This window comes from Chiloscyllium punctatum, chromosome 20 (genome assembly GCF_047496795.1).
Source record: "Chiloscyllium punctatum isolate Juve2018m chromosome 20, sChiPun1.3, whole genome shotgun sequence".
In the NCBI taxonomy this organism is placed as follows: Eukaryota; Metazoa; Chordata; class Chondrichthyes; order Orectolobiformes; family Hemiscylliidae; genus Chiloscyllium; species Chiloscyllium punctatum.
Genome location: NC_092758.1, coordinates 19,310,798 through 19,326,672, shown reverse-complemented (window position 1 = coordinate 19,326,672; position 15,875 = coordinate 19,310,798). Strand labels below are relative to the sequence as shown.

General features: G+C 43.1%; 1 protein-coding gene across 2 annotated transcripts in view; it reads left to right on the top strand.

Annotated features, from left to right (window-relative positions):
* The window catches only part of LOC140491952 (protocadherin Fat 1-like), a 157,869-nt gene that overhangs the window by 132,667 nt on the left and 9,327 nt on the right, over positions 1 to 15,875 (top strand). For both annotated transcript variants that reach the window (XM_072590458.1, XM_072590457.1), the window contains exons 18-23: positions 3,279 to 3,476; positions 4,189 to 4,993; positions 9,079 to 9,233; positions 10,653 to 11,103; positions 12,579 to 12,732; positions 14,149 to 14,720. In XM_072590458.1, coding sequence (XP_072446559.1) covers positions 3,279 to 3,476; positions 4,189 to 4,993; positions 9,079 to 9,233; positions 10,653 to 11,103; positions 12,579 to 12,732; positions 14,149 to 14,720 — 2,335 coding nt within the window. The remainder of the gene's footprint in view (positions 1 to 3,278; positions 3,477 to 4,188; positions 4,994 to 9,078; positions 9,234 to 10,652; positions 11,104 to 12,578; positions 12,733 to 14,148; positions 14,721 to 15,875) is intronic.

The window sequence follows — 15,875 nt, the reverse complement described above, 5'->3', positions numbered from 1 at the left end:
TGCAGGAGGTTATAGTTAGTGGGAGTAGGGGCAGGAAGGTATTTATAAAAAATGATGAGAATTTTAAGTTTGAGGTATTTCTAAACCAAGAGCCAATGTAGATTATCATGTTATTTTATTCAATCCAGCTGTTTTTGGGTATGGTATGGCTTTCCAGTTTTAAAATGGGTTAGCATAGGAAGCTACAGATTGGCATGAAGTAAATGTAGTGATCGCGGGTTAGCAAGAATTACATATTTTATCACAACTGCTCTTCATCTGTTGTATGTCAACTATGTTCAGTTCAGCCAGAGTCTAACAACTCTTCCAAACAACAGCTGCAAAACATCAGAGGTGACCATTTTTTTCCCATAGTCTTGTGGGTATTTGAATCATGGAGTTATAGGGTTTTGCAACATGGAAAGAGGCCCTTTAGCCCATCATCAACCACCTATCTACTATAGTCTTGTTTTTCAGCAGTTGGTCCGTAACCTGAACAAGAGTAGAATGTGCCCACTGCCTCAATCCTTTCAGAGCCTGGAATGGCAATGTGGCATTGAGACAATGGGCACATTCTACCCTTCCCAGTAACAGGAATCCCACCTCCCATCCCTAGAAAGCTGATAAAATCCAGCTCCTTCTGTGCAATAAGTTCAAACTGATGGAAATCATTTGTGACACTTAAGTAGCCAATAAAGGACATCCCTTGTCACCACTGGCATTTTACCAGTTCTTGGTGTGCCCTCTGCCACTTGGAGAGCTTGTTAGGTGGATGCTGCATTTGTTCCTGAGGGGGTCTGCTAATCAGGTACTGGAGGAGTTCAGAATTCCCCTCCCTCACCCAGCTCCATCAACCAAGACTCAAAACTAACCCAATCTCAGTCAGCATATTGCAAGGGTCATGTCCATCACTACAAGTGCGTGTAGTCACTGCAGGTACCACATATCCAGTGGCAGAGCTAAGGCAGTGGAGCTGCTGGCTTTCTTTGCTAACTGGTCGCTGTCAAGGCAGACTTGGGCCTCTTAAAGGGATGGAAGTCCTGATAGTAACTATCAGTTGCCAGATTGGCCTAAAACCTAGAAAGGCGGAGGTGGGTACTGCAGATGCTGGAAATCAAAGTCAAGATTAGAGTGGTGCTGGAAAAGCACAGCAGGTCAGGCAGCATCTGAGGAGCAAGAAAATCACATTTCGGGCAAAAGCTTTTCACCAGGAAGCCCTCGATTTTCCTCCCAGCTGACTGGTCACCCCAGAAAGGGCTTGCCCACAAGCTTTCTGAACTGATGTTGGGGCCCCTGTCATCTCGGAGAAAGTGAGGACTGCAGATGCTGGAGATCAGAGCTGAAAATGTGTTGCTGGAAAAGCGCAGCAGGTGAGGCAGCATCCAAGGAGCAGGAGAATCGACGTTTTAGGCATGAGCCCTTCTTCAGGAATGAGGAGAGTGTGTCAAGCAGGCTAAGATAAAAGGTAGGGAGGAGGAACTTGGGGGAGGGGCATTGGAAATGTGATAGGTGGAAGGAGGTTAAGGTGAGGGTGATAGGCCGGAGTGGGGCCGGAGCTGGATTTTATCAGCTTTCTAGGGATGGGAGGCGGGATTCCTGTTACTGGGAAGGGTAGAATGTGCCCATTGTCTCAATGCCACATTGCCATTCCAGGCTCTGAAAGGATTGAGGCAGTGGGCACATTCTACTCTTGCTCAGGTTACGGACCAACTACTGCAAAACATTTACTATAAACCGACCGACTCCCACAGCTACCTAGACTACACCTTCTCCCACCCTGTCCCCTGTAAAAACGCCATCCCATGTTCCCAATTCCTTCATCTCCACCGCATCTGCTCCCAGGAGGACCAGTTCCAATACCGAACAACCCAGATGGCCTCCTTCTTCAAAGACCGCAATTTCCCCCCAGACGTGATCAACGATGCCCTCCACCGCATCTCCTCCACTTCCCGCACCTCCGCCCTTGAGCCCCGCCCCTCCAATCGCCACCAGGACAGAACCCCACTGGTCCTCACCAACAATCCACCAACCTCCAGATACATCAAATCATCTGTCGTCATTTCCGCCACCTCCAAACGGACCCCATCACCAGGGATATATTTCCTTCCCCTCTCCTATCAGCGTTCTGAAAAGACCACTCCCTCCGTGACTCCCTTGTCAGGTCCACACCCCCACCAACCCAACCTCCACTCCCGGCACCTTCCCCTGCAACCGCAAGAAATGCAAAACTTGCGCCCACACCTCCCCCCTTACTTCCCTCCAATGCCCCAAGGGATTCTTCCATATCCACCACAAATTCACCTGCACCTCCACACACATCATTTACTGCATCCGCTGCACCCGATGTGGCCTCCTCTATATTGGGGAGACAGGTCGCCTACTTGCGGAACGTTTCAGAGAACACCTCTGGGACATCCGGACCAACCAACCCAACCACCCCGTGGCTCAACACTTCAACTCCCCCTCCCGCTCCACCAAGAACATGCAGGACCTTGGACTCCTCCATCGCCAGACCATAGCAACACGGCGGTTGGAGGAAGAGCACCTCATCTTCCGCCTAGGAACCCTCCAACCACAAGGGATGAACTCAGATTTCTCCAGTTTCCTCATTTCCCCTCCCGCCCCCATCCTTGTCTCAGTCCCAACCCTCGAACTCAGCACCACCTTCCTAACCTGCAATCTTCTTCCTGACCTCTCCGCCCCCACCCCCACCCCCACTCCAGCCTATCACCCTTACCCTAACCTCCTTCCACCTATCGCATTTCTAAAGCCCCTCCCCCAAGTCCCTCCTCCCTACCTTTTATCTTAGCCTGCTGGACACACTTTTCTCATCCCTGAAGAAGGGCTCATGCCCGAAACGTCGATTCTCCTGCTCCTTGGATGCTGCCTGACCTGCTGGGCTTTTCCAGCAACACATTTTCAGTCCCTGTCATCTTAACAAACTTCAGCCCTGTCTCTGCAATTGCCATTAATGTACAGGAAAGAAGACAAAATTGAAATCTCAGTCTTGATTGAAGATGAAATGCTGAGACAAAATCCAACAGGAAAGGAATGGATAAGACAGATGTGGAGAATAAGCATCCGGCCTACTCATTGGGAGCTCAAGTGGAGACAGTTACATGCAAGGGCCAGCATCCATTTGAATGGTAGTGTTTCTGTATTTTCAACTAATGGAGAATGGCCCAGACTGGACAGTCAATGAGGGAGAACCAAAGCAGTTGTGAAGTAATGGTGACCATGTGATCATTAATTCTCTTTGCAAATTTATGAGAAACTAAATGCGATTTCTCCTTTCTCAGGAGAATGAGGCAATAGGTTCGAGCATATTGCAACTGTTGGTAATAGACCGGGATTCCGACTCCAACGGTCCACCATTCTTCTTCTCGATTACAGCCGGCAATGAGGGGAATAATTTTCACATTGACCAGCAGGGACTGCTGAAGACGCAAGCTCGCCTCCAACAGAAAGTGAGGGGCCAATACATTCTGCAAGTTCAGGTAAATCTAAAATATCTTATACCCTTAATCCTTTCATAAGGCACTGACTGTTCGGTTAAAAAGGCCAACTGCCAATTTGCCATATCAGCAATAAAAGCGGTCGACTTTTACGAGGTGCCCTCATATCTTTCGGCTGCTGGCGATGAATAAACATCAACACATCGCCTTACCTGCACCATCAGATCTTCGAAGATACAATTGAATATTATCTCTGCTGCACTAAACAGCATTCCTTCTACCTGTTCAGGCAAATCCTAAATTGGCACTGTTACAAAATTAGCAAACAATAGTGCCATTGATGATTTCCCTGCTGAATAACTGCCATATTCTTTGCACATTGAACAATCTCATTAAAGCACACATTATTCCATTCACCACAGACATGAACTTCTCCAGGTATTTTGCTTCAATACCAAGTATAATAAGACTTCAGTTGATGTTTCTAATAATCCATTTAACTACAGGTACACCTTTGCAGGCTCAGGCATTGTGAATGGGAAAAGATTAAAGAGTGGGTTATGATATTAGATATATCTGCTGGTTTAGCAAATGAAAGCCTCAAAGAGTCAGGCAGTGTCTCATATTAGCACACATCCAGAACTGTTAAGCTAGTATGCTTTCTCACTAAATCCTGTCTGCAATAATTGTAGCAAGAAAGAGGGAGAAAGAAGTGACACAATGTCATTTATTTTTAAGTCATTATTTTCTTCAGGTTACAGACAGCGGTCAGCCACCTTTGTCATCCTCATCTTTTATAAACATTCAAGTGACTAAGGAAAGTCGTTATCCACCGTCAGTGTATCCACTGCAAGTCTTCATTGTGACCTCCAACAGCAAGTTCCCTGGAGGATTCATTGGAAAAATTCACGCAACAGACCTTGACCTTCACGATACTCTCACATACAGCACAGTGCCAGGATTAATGACAGATGGCTTGTTTTCCATTGGTGGTGCAGATGGCAAAGTGTTGGCACAACATGCCTTAGAAGCCGGACACTATTCATTCAATGTAAGCGTCACCGACCGCAAGTTCATCACCACAGTGGGCGCACAAGTGCATGTCACGCATGTGACACCAGACGTACTTGACCATGCTATTCAGGTGGAACTGGCACAGCTCACACCAGAGAAGTTCATCAGCGATCACTGGCAGAAATTTCAGAGATCCCTGGCAAAACTCCTCCAGGTTACCGAACAGGACGTTGAGCTCATCAGTATGCAGCCAGCACAGGGTTCTCCTAACTTAGACGTGCTTCTGATCATAAAGGAGTCAGAAGGCTCTTTTTATAAATCTGACGTTCTGCAGCAGAAGCTCACTTCCTTTGCTGAGAACTTGGAGAAATGGGACGGAATTCGGATAGAGAGCGTGGTTCACCGCTGTTCCAATCACAATTGTGCCCGACAACACTGCAAAGGGAAATTTCATCTGGATATGGAAAATGTATTAACGTACACAACAACAATTCTAAGCTTCATTGTTCCCCGACATCTTCACTCTCAGCCCTGCTCATGTAATGGTAAGATTTCTTTGTACGACCATTAAATTAGAGTGTTGGTCTAATTTTCCCTTTACTCTTTTTACGAGGTGTCTACCTTGACACAGCAGTAGCACTCTCACCCTGAGTCAGTAGATTTTGGGTTCTGCCATTTCATAAGGTCAAGCACATAATGAGTAAGCGTGCATTCCAGTGTAGCACAGAGTGAGTTCTTCCACAGTATGTGTCCTGGCTAACGTTTATTCTTCAACCCATGCAAAGTGATTACTTCTATCTGGAAATTGGCTGCCATTGCATGCCTCCATTACAGAGACTTCTGACCAAACAGTACTCAAATGATTTTTAACACAGCTCTTCTGAAAGGCAATGTATAAATGAAAAATCTTTGTGAAGACTTGTATTAAAGTACAAAGTTAAAAATCACACAACACCAGGTTATAGTCCAACAGGTTTAATTGGTGATTCAGGTGATTGATGAAGGAGCGTCGCTTCGAAAGCTCGTGTGCTTCCAATTAAACCTGTTGGACTATAACCTGGTGTTGTGTGATTTTTAAGTTTGTACACCCCAGTCCAACACCAGCATCTCCAAATCATGTTTTAAAGTACCTCTGCTAACTTGCTTAAAACTGAAATTGCATTCATGAACATAAATTGTGAAAAGCAGCAAGTTATTTCATATCGGGGTGGGGGGGTGGGGGGGCATCATGATTGAGCCTAGTACCTACATAAATGTGTACATATGCAGATTATAAAATATATATATGTTCCAAAAGTTGTCAAGTCAACTATAAGACCTTCACTACTACCACAGCAAACTCAGCAACCCTGAGAACTAAATCTGTGATTTCTGTTTATTCAGGATCAGGAAGTATATTTATTCACTGAGCATTATGAGGAAGCCCCAAAAGTCTAAATAGAGTTAAAATATTATTTACACAGATATCGAGATGAATTTTTGTGTCACTCAACAAGTCGAAGTATACAGATAACTGTTCTTTTGAATATAGGTTTTGATCAATGATTTATCTGCATATTATTGTCTTGATATACAGACGATATACTGTCTACTGTGCAATTCAGTCTATCAATGTTCCATCTGTGCTTTATAGCATAACATTTAACAAGTGATATGCACATCTCCAAACAGCTGCATCACACCTCTTTCCCTCAACTAAGATCCTTGTCCTCAATTTTAAATTGTTCTATGACCTTGCCTCTTAGAACGTCTCCAGCTCTATGATCCCAGAAGATATCCTATGGTCATTCAACATTCATTTTTCTGCTCCATCTACTCCACCTTCAATTGCCCTTGCTTCAGCCATTTTGCCCCTGTCGACTGGCAAGCTTTCTGTCTATCTTGATATCTGCTTCCCTGACTTTCAAATTCTTCATTAGGACTTGCCTTTTCAGTTGTGGTTTAATTGCACCAAACCTCTTCCTCACCTTTTCACCACTACCTTTATCAATTTCTTCACTGGTCAATGTCATTTATTCTGTCTGGGATACTGTGAACATTATAAAAATGCTAGTCACCATTATATAAATTCCCTGCTCATCCTGGTTTGTCCCATAACAAGTCATTGTGGAGGAGTTATAGAAGGAGAGCTGATAGCCCTAGTGGTGTTATCAATGGTCTGTTAATCCAGAGACCCAGGTAATGTTCTGGAGACCCGCCTTTGAATCCTGCCAGAGCAGATGGTGGAATTTGAATTCAATAAAAATCTGGAATTAAGAGTCTAATGATGACTGTGAAATCATTGTCAATTGTCAGGAAAAACCCATCTGGTTCACTTATGTCCTTTAGGGAAGGAAACTACCATCCTTACCTGGTTGCCCTACATGTGACACCAGACCCACTGCAATGTGATTGACTCATAACTGCTGTCTGGGCAATTAGGGATGGGCAATAAATGCTGGCCTAGCCAGTGATGCCCTCACCCCGTGAATAAATAATTTCTTAAAAATTACAATATGTTAAATCTCATTGGTGTTATTGAACATGTAATTAACTATATCTGTTTTGTAGTTTGGAGCAACGTTGTTAGTTAAGGTAATTGAAATTCAAAATACACTGAAAAACCTGCTCACTCGAAACAACAGAAAGTCTACCTTTATTTTTTTTGTGTTACGAAAATTTGTACTGCCCATTGCCTGAGAGTAGCAGATTTACAAGGTTCAGTCAATCTTCAGTCAGAGCAATGCAACTGCCTTCCTATTCAGAGTTCTGTTGTTCCAATACAGAATCATATAGTGTTGAGAATATCAGTCGGTCCATCTGGCTATCTGAGCTGGCTGTGTGGAAGAAATGCTCAATTAGTCCCAGTCCTCTGCCCTTTCCCTATTATCTTCCAATTTTTATTTTCATTTTTAACCACTTTTCAAGGTTACAATTAAATTGCTTCCACTGCCCTTTCATGCAATGCATTTCAAATTATAACTCACTGAGCTGAAAAAAAATCTCATTAACTCCTTCTTCGTTGCTTATCAGTTAAAATCAAAGTTTTCATTCCATTTGAACCTGCTGATAATTTAAAAAAAAACATGAAGTGTAACTTGAGGTTAGTAGACAATAGATAAACGTTCTGCTATAGATGTAAATCTTTTTGTTAGCTTCATTGGGCTGACATGATCATTGTCAGAAGTTCAACATATCTGGAATCTTTGAACTGTGATATCTAATGAGTTCTGAAGAGAGACTCCTGAAACACTGTTAGACCAAGAAATTAATTTACAAATGTTCATGCAGCTACTTATCTCCTTATCACATTAGGAATTCAATCTTATTCAGGCAATTCATAAACTAACTGCAGATAAATAGAATGCTCTGAGGGTGCGATCACATTGCAAATAACTTAGCATCAGTAGCTACCCAGCGAAATAAAGTGTTCACCAAGTCCATTCTAAGAGTCCTTTTATTATTAACTATAACATATTTGCACTCACATATCATTTCTGTTCTCACTGATCCAGTATGGTTCCTGGTCAAGTCAATGCCTTGACTTTATCAATCCCATCCATGTTTCCAAAACTCTCCATAGTCTGTCCTCTCCCTGTTCTGAAATTTCCTTCAGCCGCACAGTTCCCCAAGATATCTGTGCTCACCTAATTTTGTCCTCTTGAGCATTCTTAATTATAATCATTTCACCAGTGCTGGCTGTGCCTTCAGTTCTGCAGATTTTAAAGAATGATCAATAAAAGTTGCCTTCACCAGCAATGCCCACAATGCATGAATGATTAAAAAATAAACCTGGATTTTCCTCCAACAATTCTCTTCCTCTTTAGTCACATTTCTCCTGTAGGGCACTTGGGAGAATCCACCTCTTTTACCAGGCTTTTGATCATCTGATGTAATATTTAACGGGTTTAGTGTCATTTGTTTTAGAATCCTCTTGTTCGCGTGTAGTTCTAGTCTCCTTCCTGTCGGAAAGATGTTGTGAAACATGAAAGGGTTCAGAAAAGATTTACAAGGCTGTTGCCAGGGTTGGAGGATTTGAGCTATAGGGAGAGGCTGAACAGGCTGGGGCTGTTTTCCCTGGAGCGTCGGAGGCTGAGGGGTGACCTTATAGAGATTTACAAAATCATGAGGGACATGGAGAGGATAAATAGACAAAGTCTTTTCGCTGGGGCTGAGGAGTCCAGAGCCAGAGAGCATAAGTTTAGGGTGAGAGGGGAAATATATAAAAGAGGCCTAAGGGGCAACTTTTTCACACAAAGGGTGGTACGTGTATGGAATGAATTGCCAGAGGAAGTGGTGGAGTCTGGTGCAATAACAACATTTAAAAGGCATTGTGGTGGGTATATGAATAGGAAGGGTTTGGAGGGATATGGGCCAGGTGCTGGCAGGTGGGACTAGGTTGGGTTGGGATATCTGGTCAGCATGGACGGGTTGGACTGAATGGTCTGTTTTCTGTGCTGTGCATCTCTATGACTCTACGACTCTTGAGTACTTTTCATGGGTACGATAGAAATGAAAGTTATCAGTAATAAATGTGTTTTGTGGCAAAGCTAAAACCAACATCTCCAAACTCTGTGATGTTTGTTAGTCCATTTAAAATTCTGGATTACTGTGTCAGTTGAAACTACAACAAGATGTTTTAATGTCTCAGATTCTTCTCTGAGGTTCACTGGTGACAGCTATATGAAGTATCGTTACCTGGGTGAAGAAGTTCCACTGAAAACAACAATCAGTTTTCGCTTACAGACTGTCCAGTCAGAGGCAGTGGTGCTGTACACCAATGGAGCTGATTCCAGTCTTCTTGAGGTAAAAGCACAGCCTTTTCAGTCTCCATAGGATTCAATAATTGTTTCAACTTTGGGCCAAACAAACAGTAAATTCAAGTTGTAGGCCTTCTTATGTGCTAGGAGAATGTGAAGACTGCAGTTGCTGGAGGTCAGAGTCGAGAGTGTGGTGCTGGAAAAACACAATGGGTCAGGCAGCATCCGAGGAAGAGGAGAAGCGACATTTCAGGCATAAGCCCTTTCTTACGTGTGTCAGAAAAGGCAGTTTTGGTTAAGTTGAGATTTTGATACATATAGAACTCCAGCAAATGCCCAACTCACCTAATTATTACCACTTAGGTGTAATTTGAAAAGACAGGGCATTCGATTTCGTGACATTTTCCACATAAAACAGTAGAATAATTATGTTATTGAGTGCCTGAGAACCCTGATTATGTAATGTAATTGCTGGCAGTAAAATTTACAGAGTTAAGAAGCTTAAATGTGTGATTGAGAGGGGGTAATCTATTCACATTTAAGGGAAGCTGAATAGAGTGAACAGGAAGTTCCACTGAGCTCAGGGGAGTCACTGAGGCTAAGGAGAAAGCTGATCATTGACACTTCAAGACCAATGAGAGAAGGTCTCTGTTGATACCTGAATGATGGACAGACAGGGAAATACTGCAATAGAATCTTATTAAAAAGGCAGGGAGGTTATACTTCATTGTCACAGTCAGCAGAAAGAAAGATTTTTACATACATAGGGAAAATAACTGAATTGTAGCCTGTGCCTTTATGCAATCAAATATCCCAAGGCACTTCAGTGGAGTGTTATCAGATGAGTTTTGACACTGAGCCACATAAGGAGGTACTACAACAGCTTGGTCAAAGAGTTGAATTTAAAAGTGTATTTTAAAAGGAGGGAGGGAATTTATAGCCTTGGACCCAGGTCATGGAAATCAGAGTCTCCAAAGGTGCAGGGCAGGTAATAATTGAGCATGTACAAGAGGCCAAAATCAGAGAAGTGCAAAGTTGTGGGAGAATTACAGGGTTAGACAATTGCTAGACTGCAGGCCACTGCAGGTTAGGGAAGATAGGGAGCATGTATGAACTGAAATCACTGAGATTAGGATACAGAAAGAAGAATGCTAGATGAGTTCAAGTTTAGAATGGCAAAAGAAGTGAGCTTAGCAAGGATAGCCTTTGAATGAACAAGTCTACGGAGATCGATATATTAAAGAGAATGACTGATGGTAGAAGATAGACTAAATGTTGTGAGAAATTAAGTAATACTTTGGAACTTGGCTGAAATAAAGAGAGGAACTGATGAAGCTGTAAATTAGATGATGGAATTTGTAATGCTGATGCGGCGGCACAGAAGACATCAAAAAAAGAGACTGGATATAATAATTCTTTCCAGAAACCTAGCAGATTCACAGCAAAATCTTATTATGTTTTACAGATCATCAATGGAGATCTGATATTCACTCATGTCTGTGATGGAACGAGAAGAGTTTTGTCACTAAACGGCACACCAGTCAACAATGGGCTGTGGCATTCAGTTATAGTTGAGGTAACTGCACTGTCAGTAACTCTGGAGCTGGACTCAGTTCATGCAGCCTCTGTTGCACTTTCGGGGACGTGTCGCAGAAGTGACTTTGTGTTTTTCGGTGGTCAAGTTCTTGAGGAACACTTGACACCCAATAACCATGAAAAAGTCATCAAGGACTTTAAAGGCTGCCTTGGCTCCATTAGATTCCAGGGGGATGATAACAAAAAAGATGAAGAAACAAATGAACACTTTGTGGTGGTTGAAACATCTGTGGGAATCGAAGCCTGTTGTCCCCTTATTGAAGTATGCTCAGGGGCACCATGTCAAAATGGGGGAACGTGCACTGAAAATCCATCTGGAGGTGAGTACACTGAGGACAAAAGCACAATTAATACCTTTGACTGGGCTTTTAGTTCTGGCTGTAGGAGAGTTAAAGGACAATTCTTAAGCTTACTTGACAGTCCAATGTGTTTGTGCACTTTGTCCTTGTTCAAAGAACTGTTGACATTCATTATTTGGCTCATCCATGAAGACCTGTTGCTAAGCTAATGCTTTTTGATCCATATCCTGATAAAAGTCAATGCTTTTGAGAGGAATGATGAATAAAATTGGCAAAGGAGGGGGATAAGGTCATGATGGCACAGATCATTGTATGGCTGTAGAAGGACACTTGAAAAGCTTACAAGAGGATATAAATGGATTTGTCAGATGGGCAGATCAGTTGCAGATGGAATTTAACCCTGGCAAGTATGAGGTGGTGTAGTTTGGAAGAAGTAACAAAATAATAGAGTACTCAATGAATGGCAGAACATTAGGAAGCTCAGAGGAACAGAAGCATCTTGAGATGTTTGTCCACAAATCCCTAAAGGTTAAGAAGATAGGAAGGCATACAGGGCACTCGACTTTAAATGTCTAGGCATAGATTATAAGGGCAAGACGGTTATATTAGAACTGTGTAGGACTTGGGTGGCACAATAGTTAGTGTTGCTGCCTTACAGGACCAAGGACCTGGGTTCAATTCCAGCTTTGGGTGACAGTCTGTGTGGGTTTCTTCTGGGTGCTCAAGTTTCCTCTCACAGTCCAAAGATGTGCAGGTTAGGTGGATAGGCCGTGATAAATTGCCCCATATTGTCCAGAAATGTGCAGTCAAGATGAATTAGCCATGGGAAATGTAGGGTTATGGGGATAGGGTGGGATGCTGTTCAGGACGCTGGTGCCTACTCAATGGGCCAAATGACCTCATTCTGCACTGTAAAGGTTCTATTACTTTGGGTGAGACACATATGGAGCACTGTGTGCAGTCCTGGCCTCTGTGCTACAGCAAGGATATGATTGTACTGGAGGGAATGCAGAGCAGATTCACCAAGATGTTGCCATGAACGGAGCACTTTAGCTGTGAAGAGAGGCTGGCTAAGCTCAGGTTGCTTGCTTTAGTGCAGAGATGGTTGGAGGGAGACCTGATATAGGTGTATAAAAATATGAGGGGCATGGACAAGATGAATAGAAAGCAGCTGTTCCCCTTAGTTGAACAATCGATAACAAAGGAGAATAATTTTAAGGAGAATGGCACCATGTTTAAAGGCGACTTGAAATATTTTTTCATCCAGATGGTGTTGGGTCTGGAATGCACTGCCTGGGAGAACAGTTAAAGCGAGTAACCTCACAACCTTTCCAAAGTACTTGGATGAGAGCATGAAACGTTATAACATTCAAGGCAATAGACCTAGTGCTGGGTGGTGGGCCTGGTGTAGCTTTGGTGGTATAGACCTGATAGGCTGAAGACCCGCTCCTGTGCTGTATGATTCTATTAAATTATTTTTTATGCCTTAAATCTAGGATATGTTTGCAAATGTCCGAAGAATGTTCTTGGTATGCACTGTGAACTGATCAATCATCTCTGTCTCTCACAACCCTGCACCAATGGTGGGTCCTGCATCCCACAAAAGAGTAACTACACCTGCAACTGCCCCAAGGGATATTCAGGACCAAGGTAAAGAGCAATTTCTGATCACACTTTGCTACATCCAGTAAATCTTCCACCTTCTTATTAACATTAACAATTGCCAAGTTTGAGTTGTACATCTTATGCTTTCATCCTATATTTCTTTCTTCATTGACACGTTCCTTTTTCTTTGAAACAGCAACAGATTGCAGAATACAGAGCTCACATCATGTACCTCTCAGCTGACGATCTTCCTAAATACCTTCCCAGTTCTTGCTTAAGTGACTGGTTCCATTAACTTTAATCATTAATCATTCTCTGTGAAATAGATCCATCGTTACTCAACTTCATCTACTGAATCTTGTAGAGTTACGCTATTTAGTTTTCACTGTTGTGGTGGCCTCATATTGGCATGACTTTACACTGATTTTATTTTGTTGTTTGCAGGCTGACTTCAAAGCTATATAGCTCTCTCTCCACCAGATCAAACAGAGGCCTGTATCTTACAGTTCTCCAAGAGAGTAGCCATTATGTCATTGGAGAAACTCAAGTGCTCAAAATCCTGAGACATTACAGACCTGCATGTACTGTCCATGATCTCACAATGCCTCATGTGTCTCCCAAAATTCAGGAACTTATTTGCTCTGATGCTCCAGAAAAGCTTTACTTGCTTGTTTCATCTGAGGCCCAGCATCTTTATCCAGTGAACTATGACTAGAAATCATAGAATCCCTACAGAATGGAAACAGGCCATTCAGCCCAACAAGTCCACACCAACTCTCCAAACAGTATCCCACCTAGACCCATCCCCCTACCCTATTACTCCACATTTACCCCTGACTAATGCACCTGACCCACATATCGCTGAACACTATGGGAAATTTAGCATGGTCAATCTACCTGACCTGCACATCTTTGGATTGTGGGAGGAAACTGAAGCGCCCGGAGAAAACCCACGCAGACATGGGGAGAATGTGCAAACTCCGCACACAGTTGGCCAAGGCTGGGATTGAACCCGGGTCCCTGGCGCTGTGAGGCAGCAATGTTGATCACTGAGTCACCTTGTGTACTTGTTCTCTGGTTCCAAGGAGTTCTGCCCATAGCTGCCTCTGCCACGCTTTCCTCTCCCAACTTATGAATAATGTGTGTTCACCCAGTGCTTCGCATTCCAAACTGGATTCAGACCACACCAAACTGAATAAAATTCCATTGGTGATCACTCATTTGATGTGATTGGGGCAGGGTCTGTGAAATATATCCAACTATGCAATGGCTAGGCACACCTTCCTGTCCCCCCACCCCTGCCAACTTCCTCATCGCTCCTGACCATTGTTGTCTTCATCAAGCTGTTTAGATATGCTAAGACATTAGTGGGTCTTGAACCGGATATCCTGGTTCAGAGTAGGGACAATAACGCTATGCTACAGGACCCCTAGGTAACAATTGTATGCTTTGAATTCTCAGATGTGAAGAGGATATCAATGAATGCCTAAAGGATCCTTGCAGAAACAATGGGAGCTGTGAGAATTTCTCTGGTTTCTTTAACTGCAACTGTACGCCTGGGTACACTGGCAAATTGTGTAATCAGTCGGTGGAGAAACACTTATACAGCTCTCCCATAGTCATCAGCCACTACGAAATTATCGAAATAGCAGGAGCCGTGCTGGTGGCCTGCATATTAGTTGCACTGTTTGTCATCTTCCGTAAGGTCAGGAACAAAAATAAGAAGCAAGCCTCCCTGAGTGTTCTGGGCAGCAATGAGCTGTCGAAGAGTGAAACAACAAGGAACAGCTATTGTGATCTGCATTCGTCCGCACTCATCCCACTCAACATTCTCAAGGGCTCTGTGTATGAGTTGGACAGAAATTCATACCAAGGATCACAGGGACATCCAGACCTCAACACATTCAACTCAGTGCACGGCAAAAGTAGGCCAACTGTCGTGTGCAGTGTGGCACCAAATCTTCCTCCTCCTCCCTCCTCCAACTCGGATAATGAATCTATACCAAAAACAACCTGGGAATGTGAGTACGAAGGTGAGAACATTCAATGTCTATCAGTCTTTTATGAGTCTCTTATGCTAGAGAAGGAGGCCATTCAACCTATCAAGCCCAGACCAGTTGTCCATTGAGCAATTTCAATTCCCTCACTCTATCCTTATACTCATGCAAGTTTATTTCACCCAAGTGCCCACCTAATTTACTTCTGAAATCATTCATTATCTCTGCCTACATCACCCTGATAGGAAATTCTAGGATCCTAAGAATTGTTAATGTCCATATCGCCAGCTCTGCATCACTCACCCCAAACCTTAGACCTATTTTCCCGGTCCTTTCACCATTAAAAGTGGAACGTGTTTACTTTATCCAAACCATAATCTTACACATGTTTTTTGCATCTCCGCTTAATGTCCCTTGCTCCAAGGAGACCAACTTTAGCTTCTCCAATTGAACTTTAGAATGAAAACCCCTTATCCTCTGGAGCCATTCTGGTAAATCTTCCGTACCCTCTGAATGGCCCTCATAGTCTTCCTAAAGAGTAGTGACCTCAACTGAGTGCAATCCAGATGAAGCCAAATCAGAGTTTTATTAGTGTTCAGCATAAATCCCTTCTCTTGTATTCAGTGCCTCAAAGTACTCAATTATGAATCCCAAAAGTCCATATACTTTGATATCATTGGGACTTTTCTACTTAGCCAAGGAGAAAATACATTCGAAGTATAATATTTCAAATTTATTTTAGAATTCTCTTTGCAATGCGTCCTATAAGCTCAATGAATTGCTCCAGTTGTAGCTGATATGTGCTGATCAGAAACTGTCCAGGTGTGATGCCAACAATGTGCTGAATGACTTGATCTTTTTTAGTTCAATTCAGATTTAAAATGTGGATGTTTAAAAAAAATCATTAATGAGATGTGCACATTGCTGGCTAGGCCATCCTTAGTTGTCCTGGAGAAGGTGGTGAGGAGTTACCTTCTTGAGCCACTGCAGTCATTAGTGGTATTAGGATGCCCACACTGTTGTTAGGATGGGATTTCCACAACTTTGACCCAGCAACACTGAATGGACGACAAAATGATTCCAGATCGGGCTGATGAGAGACTTGAGGTAGAACTTGCAACTGTTTCCATTCACCTGCTGCCTTTGACCTTACAGAGGTCAGGAGTTTGGAAGGTGCAGTCAAAGGAGCCT